Raw genomic sequence first — 11,313 nt, 5'->3', positions numbered from 1 at the left:
TCAAAGTTGATTTCTATTTTTTTTTTAGAAACGTACTTTTCGTTCAGATAAGAATTGATCGATATTTCCCATCCAAGTTTAGTGTGATTGTGTTCCGGGTTTGAGTTTCCGGTGCTTCTACAACTTTTAAGGCTCTTTCTGCCCCTTGTCGAAAGAGAAGCCATATTTGCCCACGGTAAATAAGGTCGAGCTAACGAACTGCATCCCACTCCAATGATGATGTTTGTTTGAAAATTCGGTTCCATTCTGGGAAATGAAATTTCAGCACTCAGAACAGAGGTGAGTCTAGTGAAAATTGAAAATTTGAAATATTTTATTTAAAAAACTTGTTTGAAGATATTTCTACTGAAAATGGTATTCAGTGATTTTCTTTTTAACATATCCAATTAGTGAGTGAGAAGCATCCATTCCTGAAAACTCTCCTGCTTTCCATCCCGCAGAACAAGGGAGCCTTCTGGGTTGCTTCCAAGGTCCTCCATTTTCTCTAGTGGGAAGCTGTGTTTTGAATCTCGTTTGTTTGAACTTGTTTGTGTGAATGTTTGTTCGTTTGTACGCCTGGATGGGGGCACCAAAAAGCGAGATCCTTCAGAACCATCCGCGTAGCCCAAGGCTCATAAAACATTCACCAAACGTCGTCGTACATTTTCTCCAGCTCAAAGTTATTTGGCTTTTATATTTTTTCGAGGCTGCTACTGCTGCTATCATCAGGCACACACACACACAGACACACATACAGACCCACAAAGTACCCCGAGAAGAGAAAACTGTTTTTCGACGAAATGAGAAAACTTTTACGATCCGGACCAATCCGGGTGGAATCCCATTTTTGCTGCTGCCTTGGCTGGTTGCTGCTGTTTCTGATGATTTTTCGTACGTTCTGGAAAAACCAGCAGAGTGCAGAGCAAAACTGCTGCAGAAAACCATCAAGCCACCTCCGACAGTTTCCCCCTGTCCGCCCCAGATTTCTTGCTTTCATCCATCCACGGAAAGGGAGCCACAGAAAGCCCAAAAATCCGCTTTTCCCCGCGGGAAGTTTTTTGTCCTGACTGAGTAGAGGAGCCAACAAAAAAGCAACGACATCAGAAGCAGAAACTCATTTTCGTTTAATGAAAGTAGGAACATTTGGGGCTTACTGAGAGAAAGAAGGGAACCGACACTTGGGGCAAACCTGATACCATGTAGAGCTATTTGAAAATTTCCAATTTTAAAGTAGCTTAAGTAACTTTCTATTGGTTCGGCGATGTACTTATAATAGACCGCCGCATTCATATTTTTCATTTTTCTTGCCTTCATACCTTCAATGGTAAACGAAAAGTAAAAAAAAACTAAACCTGATTTGCAGCAAAAATTTTCAATTTTTGGAAGCGATTCGAAAATAAACTACTTACTTGTGACTTACTTGTGAGACCCTTGAAACTTTAACTGTGTTCAAAATTCCATCATATTTTGAAAATAAAAAATCAATACAACCCTCTTGAAAATGCGCTACAGTGTTGCCAAAAATCAGGATTGAAATTAATTCGGAAAACCTTGTTTGTTTTAATTCCTACTTTTGGACGTATTCTAACACATTCGAGTAAATAAATATGGAATTCAATTTTTTTTGTATAAATTAGGCTGGATCGAAATTTGAAACCTTCTTTTGTCACTTGGATTTGCAACAAAAGTTGCATATGTTTTTCGATGAAATTATCAAAAAAAAAAAAAACAATGAAATACCTTTAACTTTATTACCCCCCTCTTTGGAATTTTGTGACAAATTGTAGGGGGAGTGACAAAAGAAGATTTTGAAATGGGTTCTGGTCGTATTGCCGCTTATTTGAAAAGAAAAAGATAAAATAATGAACACAAACCTACGATAAAAATTGGTTTTAGACCAGATGGATTTTTTTTTGCGAATAACGCATCAGATAGGAGAGAGAGATTTTCAGAGATGTGAATTTTACTCAGAATATTCATTAATCGCTCAAATGAAATAGAATTGCAAATTCATTAATCTTTTGAATAACAATGCTGCTGTTCCTAGACATCCACCATATGATGAAACACATGCAGTCAAGGAATATACGATTGAGTTTGCAATATTTCACAACTGGGAGTTTAATCGAAGTCAATAGTTCAAACTGAGAAATTTGCAATGTAATCTGCCGAAAAAAATTACATTTCCCGCAACAACCAGGAAGTGTTAGTCAAAAATGCTTCGTGTGACATTTTCACGTAGAATCAGAACGCATTTGGGTTGCACCCTTTAACATGGCATTGCTTTTTCTCCCTAAAAGATGTCTGTTTTGAAGATTTAAGCGAGTAATTCTAGCTTCTCCCTTGAGTTGTCCAATCAAATAAGAAATCATCTTTTCTTTTTAAGTACATTTTGCTCATTTATAAAATAGGAAATTGAAATAAAAGAAAGTGTTAATGGCTTCGTCCACAGCATTTTTTTTCGAGTCATTAACATTGAATAACATTATATTTAACCGCTTGAGTAAAAATCAGCGGATTAAAAAAAAACTAGCATTGCTATCAAATTTTATGTAGTGTGACATTCTTGCGCAGAAATATCAAAAATTTAGCTTAATTTCTGAACAAAGTAGGGTTAGTTGCCCTACTTTGGACCCCTTAAGCGGTGGTTTTTCAATAATTATGTTTTTCTCATAAATGAACGAGACGTTTATATCTTTCAGGTAGTTTATTTATAGTTCATGATCTTATCTGCAAGTTTCAATGAAAATTTTCAACATAGGTTTTGCCGTTATTGAAAGATTTGCAAAGATATGGATGATCAAAATTTCCATCTTTGAACCTACTGTTCCTATTTTGGTTCTGAATCGGTATCTTCAATGCACCTAAAACTAAAATTCCTATAAAAAGTATGATTTTTCGAAAATAAAAAAAAACAAATTCATTTAAATTGTTATCTTCAATCGATTATTATCATATATAAGTATTACAGCTATTAACCTTTTCAAAAAACTAAATTTTCTGTTATGAATATCACAAACACTTTCATTTCCCATCAGCTCTATCAGCAGAATAATAGCTGAAACTTTTTTGTGTTTACTAACTTGAAGTTTATTTGCGTAAAGATGGCGAAAATTGTTAGAAATATTCAATGTTGATTCTAAATTATTCTCCAATTGAAAATTCGCACCTTTGTTGATTTGTTGGTATTGCAACAAAGTTTTGGTGATGTCAGGTCTAAAATGGAACATCAAAGCCAAAAGTTTCCTATATTTGGACCCTTTGCAAATTTTCCGAGTTTTCCATTGATTTTCATGAATTTTAGGGAAAAAAGGTAGTATGGCTCATATTCTTCACTGTTAGAAATACCCCTGGGTTCGACGACGTGAGTGGTGTGAGTCCCAGCAGCTCCCACAAGTGACATCCTCTAATATTTATAAACATTTTCTTAACACGGTTTGTTGTTGAATGACTTGCAGTTAGGCAGTAGGCGAATCGAGAAATATTGTAGTTCGAGTACTATAGTCATTCCTTTGGTGATTTCACTTTAAAGTTCCCGCTTGAAAGCATTATTAATAAATCCAACTGGGTAAGAATATACATAATCATAAACGAGATAGGTGGTAATTCGAGGAATGTATTAGAATAACATCACCGTTATCTCATCAATGTAGGTTAAGTCACAACGCTAGTACGGTGCTCCGTAATTTTCCTTGGATCTGCAGGACCAGTAGTCCATCAAATATTGACAGTGAGCAGTCACAGATCCTTTAAAGGTATTTACACTAAATCCACATATTTTACATACTATATAGATACAGATAGTCTGTGCTAACGGGCTCAAATAGGATTGATTCGAAGTACTTCAAGAAAGACCAAAATGTAGGTTATATTAAAGTTTAAATCCATTTCCGTAAGTCGCTAATAAATCTTATATTTGTAGCTTTGAAGCGTACAAAACAGTACTGCTATCGAGATTAATTTCTTCAGTTCCGAATCATCCGCAACAATCTTCAAAGATTTTGTCATGGCATCTGCAGATCCAACTAACAACACGGCATCCAATTGTGTAAAATGTGACAAGCCAGACACGGAACGAATGGTAGGATGTGATTTGTGCAACAATTGGGCACATTATGAATGCGCAGGTGTATCGGATTCGATAGAGAACCCCGACCGCACTTGGAAATGTCATGTGTGCAGACCGAAAACGGCTGACGAAAATGTACGCACACGAGACCCTGAAGTTCGATCGAATTGTACACGTCGATCGCGAGTCGACTATGATCTGATGATGTTGAAGGAACAGCATGAACTGCGAATGAGAGCTTTAGCAGAAGAAGAAGAAGCCAGGAAGAAACGTTTTGACGCGGAAGAGGATTACATCCGGAAAAAATATGAAATGTTGAAGGAAGCAAATGAAGCAGGTGACGGAAGTGTCAGCAGAAGTAGCAGAGAGAAAGTCTCGGAGTGGTTAGAAAGTGGAACCACTGGGAATAACAGACAAAATATGCCAGCCGGATGGGAGTTTCCGATGCAGCCTGTTAGCAATGCTCAACCGTCTTGGACCACTACATCCAATGCTCCAAATAACACGTTGGCCGATTGCAATCCGCAAAATATGACGACCCCGTTCTCTTCCTCCACACCTCACGCCAGTTTGATAGTTTCATCCACGATTCCAACTTCTACTCATGTTCCACTTGGTACACTGAACCAGAACCAACGTTTCGGAAACAATCCCGTGGTAGTTCCCCATGCGGTGAATCTTCCGCCAACGATTCGTTGGTCCTCGACAGAAATATCACCTACAACAATGCTCCAAATGATCAGGAACGAAAGGCATGAACAATTCAGGGACAAAGTTGTTCCCAAGCCGGTTCTACGCAGTACACCTAGACCGCTTCCCCCGCGTTTAGCAGCGATTAGAGCTGAATCAAATATCCTGACAGCCGTATGCCGAGGATCTATTCCATCTGCAACAACATTCGGCACGAACGTTACTGGAGCCGTGCCTAGGTCTCACGATTATATCGAAAATGCTCCCACAGTTTCGTTGACGAACAGCATTCCGAGTTATGACAAGGAGAAAGTCGCAGTATCGTGCCCGAATGTGATCCCATTAAATTCAAACAATGAGTATTTCGCCAAACCGAATCGAGCAGCCCAACCGACGTCGGATATAGTTCAAGACATCTCGTCTATTGTAGTTTCATTGGGTCAACTAGCAACGTGTCAGCAACAACAAGAACCCGTAGTGGTAAATAACTACCCCAGTTTACCTAGTTATGGTTGTAATATGAATCGGGAAGGCAGTTTTCACCCTCCATCGACCCATCTAGACCCATCGCCGCCTACGGAAAAAGACTTGAGAAACACTAACGAATACAAAATGCCATCAGCTGCTCAACTAGCTGCTCGACAAGTAATACCACGTGAGCTGCCATACTTTGAAGGTGATCCACAAGACTGGCCACTTTTCTACGGCACCTTTCAAAACAGTACCAAAAGTTGCGGTTTTTCTGATGAGGAGAACTTATCTAGGCTACAGCGATGCTTGCGAGGACCAGCTCTTGCAGCGGTTAGAAGTCGCCTCATGATTCCAGAGTCCGTACCACTAGTGATGGATATTTTGAAACGCCAATTTGGTAGACCAGACATTCTTATTCACGCACTACTGAACGATCTTCGAAGGATTACACCACCAAAAGAGGATAATCTACAATTTATCATCAATTTTGGCCTGGCTGTTCGTAATAGTGTGGATCATATGATCACTGCAAACCTGTTGGAGCACCTTAGTAACCCAACTTTACTGCAGGAACTCGTGTCGAAGATGCCAATACAAACGCAAATGGAGTGGTCTCGGTTTAAGCGCCAGTATACTACAGTAAACCTAGAAGTATTTTGCCATTTTACTAACGAGTTGGCAGACACAGCCACCGACGTTATTATGCCACGCTTTGTACCTAAACACGAGGGTATGAAGAAAACCGGTAAGGATAGGCAAACACTTTACGCACATACACTTCTTGAAGATGCAGCTCGTGATACGGCAGAAGAAATGCCAAAGAAGTGTTGTGTTTTCTGTGGCTACCCAAACCACGTAATAGCTACATGCGAATCGTTTCTAAGGTTGGATCATGATGGGCGAAGGAAGGCCGTCGAGGAGAAAAGGCTATGTCGCACTTGTCTAATACCCCATAAAAGATGGCCATGTCGATCGGCGAATGAGTGTGGCATTAACGGTTGTCGAATTCGCCACCACGCCTTACTACACTCGCAGACGGCCTCCAATCCAAGTTCTTCTCCACATGTCACTATTGCGCATCACCATACCAGCCTATCGTTTTCACTTTATCGCTATCTTCCCATTGTATTACAAGCCAACGGTAAGTCAGTCGAGATAATTGCCTTCCTGGATGACGGTTCATCTTCTACATTACTTGAGACGAGTGTGGCGACCAGCCTCGGAGTTGAAGGAGAACGTGGGACATTATGGTTGAGTTGGACGAACAATGTATCGCGAGAGGAAAAAGGTTCACAACGAATTTCAGTGACAGCTTCCGGTCTGGGAAAGAAAAAAATGTTTAAAATGAACAATGTTCGCACAGTAGCAGACCTCCTTCTTCCAACTCAGACCTTCGACTATGAAACTATGCAAAAAGCGTACCCACATTTAAGAGGCTTGCCAGTGACTAGTTACAAAGATGCTAAGCCAAGGATGATAATAGGTATTGAACATGCCGCCCTTTTAACATCGCTTAAAACACGAGAAGGCTGTACTAATGACCCAATCGCAGTAAAGACACGCCTAGGTTGGTGTGTTTTCGGCCGACAAATGAACGGCGTACAAGCGATCGAAACCGTTAATGTACATTGCGCCACAGAAAATTGCGATCACGAACTGCACGAGTTGATAAAACTGCTGCTCAAATTGGAGGATTCTAAAGCAAAAGCTCCGCTGTCAGAATGTGACAAACGGGCTTTGGCCATTTTAGAAGCAACCACACGGCGTGTCGACGGAAGGTTCGAAGCTGGCTTGTTATTTAAACACCCGGAACAGCGGTTTCCCAACAGCTTCCCTATGGCCGAACGTAGATTGCAGGCACTAGAACGTCGTCTGGCTAAAAATTCCTTTCTGGGCCAAAAGGTAAAAGAACAAATAAACCTATACCTAGAGAAAGGTTATGCTCACCTTGCATCAACAGAAGAGTTACATGAAACAGACCCCGAAAAGTCGTGGTACCTTCCACTAGGAGTGGTACAAAATCCCAAGAAACCCCAGAAGGTCCGCTTAATATGGGATGCTGCTGCTCGAGCTCATGGCGTGTCGTTCAATGATGCCTTACTAACAGGACCCGATCTTCTGACTTCTCTACCGGATATCCTCATCAGGTTTCGACAGAGAAACATCGCCTTTACCGGCGACATCAAGGAGATGTTTCATCAAGTCAGGATTCGAGACTCTGATAAGCAATATCAACGTTTCCTGTTCCGCGAAGATCTACAGCAGCCACCGCAAGTCTATGTTATGGATGTAGCTACGTTTGGGGCAACATGCTCTCCATGCATAGCCCAATATGTAAAGAACCTAAATGCCATGGAACACGCAAATGAATTTCCACTTGCTGCCGAAGATATAATTAAAGAACACTATATGGATGATTACTTGAAGAGCGTAGATACACCAGATGAAGCTGTGGAATTGGTAAACCAGGTGAAAATGATTCACTCTAGAGGGGGTTTCGAGATAAGAAACTTTGCCTCTAATTCAAAAGAGGTCCTAGATCGATTGGGTGAGGTCGAAGACTTACAACAAAAGGTGCTAGGTGTTGAACCAGGACTCTGCACCGTTGAAAAGTCTGAACGAGTGTTGGGTATCATCTGGAAACCGCAGACTGATGTTTTCACCTTTGATGCTTCGTTGCAAATAGAAGCGATACGACACATGGACGTTAGACGACCTCCCACCAAACGGCAAGTATTGAGCATTATCATGTCGGTATTCGATCCCTTGGGGCTGATAGCCCATTTCGTCGTCCACGGCAGAATCTTGATGCAAGAGATCTGGAAATATGGTTGTGACTGGGATGAATGTATACCTGTAGAACTACAAGAAAGTTGGTTTCAGTGGAGCAATAAGTTGATGCAACTGAATCAAGTAAATATTCCTCGATGTTATTTTAAGAACTCGTCTTCCGCCTCTCTAAATGCAATACAACTTCACGCCTTTGTAGACGCTAGCGAATCGGCATATTCCTGCGTCGTTTATGCTTGTATTATTGACGAAGGTGTTCGAAAATGTGCAATCGTAGCAGCAAGAACGAAGGTGGCTCCTTTGAAGCCACTTTCCATACCACGCTTAGAACTACAAGCGGCCGTGGAAGGAAGTCGTCTCATTCAAAAGGTAACGAACGCACTCACTCTACCAGTTATCCAGAGATTCGTTTGGTCAGATTCGACCACGGTATTGTCGTGGCTACGATCGGATAGTCGGCGATATCACCAGTTTGTGGCGTGTAGAGTTGGCGAGATTCTCCGTACGACTTCAATCAACGAATGGAGATACGTGCCGACGAAACTAAACGTAGCAGATGAAGCCACGAAATGGAAAACGGAGCCTAGTTTTGACCCTCAGAGCCGGTGGTTCACTGGACCCGAATTTTTGAGAAAACCTGAGAGCGAATGGCCATCAAAATTTCTACCAACGAGTAGTCCTGAAGAAGAAATGCGAGCGACATTCGTGCATCATGTTCACGTCTTTCAACCACAGATTGACTATTCTCGGTATTCACAGTTTAACCGATTACTGAGAGCTATGGCGTATTTTTTTAGAATAATTTCTTGGTTTAAAGGTGATGCCGAAGCTCTCGAAGCTAGAGTCCTCGAATCTGAAGAACTTGAAAACGCTGAAAACTTCCTATGGCGACAAGTCCAAATGGAAGCTTATCCCGAAGAGTATAATCACTTAGTACAGCAATCTCAAGATCTCCGAACAGAAAAGGTAGGCATAAATAAGAGAAGTTCTTTGTACCAGATGGCACCGTTTATGGACGAAAATAATGTGATGCGCATGAGTAGTCGAATTGGGGCGGCACCGAAAGCAGCATACGAAACTAAATATCCGGTATTTTTACCTAAGGAACATCGTGTAACATACCTTCTTGTACATTTTTACCATCGTCGCTTCCTGCATGGGAATCATGAAACGGTGGTTAACGAGTTGAGGCAGCGGTTCCAAATCCCTCATTTGCGAACGTTAGTGAAACGCGTTGGTAAAGAATGCCAGATGTGTAGAATTAAAAAGGCTGTTCCCAAAACTCCAATTATGGCACCTCTACCGGCAGTTCGCCCAACTCCTTTCATTAAACCCTTTACGCACACTGGTATAGACTATTTTGGCCCACAGATGGTTAAACAAGGCCGCAGTTTGGTCAAGCGTTGGGTGGCACTTTTCACGTGCCTTACAATAAGAGCAGTGCATCTGGAAATTGTGTCCGGCCTTTCCACTCAATCATGTGTAATGGCAATTCGCAGGTTCATCGCACGAAGAGGGTCTCCAGCTACCATCTACACAGATAATGGTACGAACTTCCTAGGAGCGAATAATCTTCTAAAAGACCAAATAAAAAATGCTCACGAAGGTTGTGCCAGCGTATTCACTAATGCCCAAACACGATGGTACTTCAATCCTCCTGCCACTCCTCACATGGGGGGTCCATGGGAACGCATGGTTAGGTCAGTGAAGACAGCGATGGATGCTATAGCGGATCACCCACAACATCCCAGCGACGAAGTGTTAGAAACAGTGGTACTAGAAGCAGAATCAATCGTTAATTCCAGACCTCTCACCTATGTGCCTCTAGATGCCGCTGAATCGGAAGCCCTGACTCCAAACCACTTTTTGCTGTATGGTAGTATCGGCCATCAATCAACCTCAAAAGCCGTTAATGGTTACAGATAGGGTTTTACGAGACAGCTGGAACCTAACCCAAACGCTGGTGGACAAATTTTGGGTAAGGTGGGTCAAGGAATACTTGCCAATGCTGACCAGGCGCACAAAGTGGTTTTCACCAACTAAACCTTTGAAAGCGGGTGATTTAGTGATAGTAGTCAATGAACAGAAAAGAAACGGTTGGATTCGAGCACGCGTGGTTAGTGTTATCACCGCTCCAGATGGTCAAGTACGTCGAGCTGTGGTGCGAACAGCTAACGGAGAGAGCATCAAATCAGTAGCTAATTTGGCCCTACTAGACATCGAAACACCACAGACTGGCATGTCAACATGTCCACAGGAGCTTCCGGAACTACACGGGCGGGAGAATGTTAGAAATACCCCTGGGTTCGACGACGTGAGTGGTGTGAGTCCCAGCAGCTCCCACAAGTGACATCCTCTAATATTTATAAACATTTTCTTAACACGGTTTGTTGTTGAATGACTTGCAGTTAGGCAGTAGGCGAATCGAGAAATATTGTAGTTCGAGTACTATAGTCATTCCTTTGGTGATTTCACTTTAAAGTTCCCGCTTGAAAGCATTATTAATAAATCCAACTGGGTAAGAATATACATAATCATAAACGAGATAGGTGGTAATTCGAGGAATGTATTAGAATAACATCACCGTTATCTCATCAATGTAGGTTAAGTCACAACGCTAGTACGGTGCTCCGTAATTTTCCTTGGATCTGCAGAACCAGTAGTCCATCAAATATTGACAGTGAGCAGTCACAGATCCTTTAAAGGTATTTACACTAAATCCACATATTTTACATACTATATAGATACAGATAGTCTGTGCTAACGGGCTCAAATAGGATTGATTCGAAGTACTTCAAGAAAGACCAAAATGTAGGTTATATTAAAGTTTAAATCCATTTCCGTAAGTCGCTAATAAATCTTATATTTGTAGCTTTGAAGCGTACAAAACAGTACTGCTATCGAGATTAATTTCTTTAGTTCCGAATCATCCGCAACATCACAGTGAAAGTAATTTTCAAGTATAAAACTTTGGCTTGGATAGTAAAAAATCGTGATTTTTTCTTGAACACTTTATTTTCTCAATACGCGCCCCACTAATTCAGCTGTCTCATTTACCACTGATGAGGAGGTTCATTTTTAAAAACGTTGAAAATATTATCAGAAAGACTTTTAATGACATAAAACGGTATGGTAGGATTCAGGAAGAATAAAAGTTTATAGTGTTCATAGGAGTATCTTGATGCTATGCCAGCTTGATGAATTATTTACAATTTTCGTCATTTCAGGACTAAAGTAGGCTCTAGGTCCAAAGTAGGAGCACTCACCCTATACTTGTTTGTGTTTTTATACGGAAATTTACACCGAAATATGTT

At 41.1% G+C, this 11,313-nt stretch overlaps 1 protein-coding gene across 1 annotated transcript; it reads left to right on the top strand.

The window, feature by feature from the left end:
- Nucleotides 1–3,985: 3,985 nt before the first annotated feature.
- LOC129738211 (uncharacterized) lies at nt 3,986–10,349 on the top strand. The gene is made up of 2 exons (XM_055729402.1): nt 3,986–9,875; nt 9,922–10,349. Exons 1-2 carry the CDS (start codon nt 3,986–3,988, stop codon nt 10,347–10,349), a joined length of 6,318 nt encoding a protein of 2,105 aa, XP_055585377.1.
- The last annotated feature ends 964 nt before the right edge of the window (nt 10,350–11,313 follow it).

The sequence above is a fragment of the Uranotaenia lowii genome, chromosome 1 (assembly GCF_029784155.1).
Source record: "Uranotaenia lowii strain MFRU-FL chromosome 1, ASM2978415v1, whole genome shotgun sequence".
NCBI classification, from domain to species: domain Eukaryota; kingdom Metazoa; phylum Arthropoda; class Insecta; order Diptera; family Culicidae; genus Uranotaenia; species Uranotaenia lowii.
Note: the sequence above shows the minus strand (reverse complement) of the source record. Positions and strands in the feature narration are given on the sequence as shown.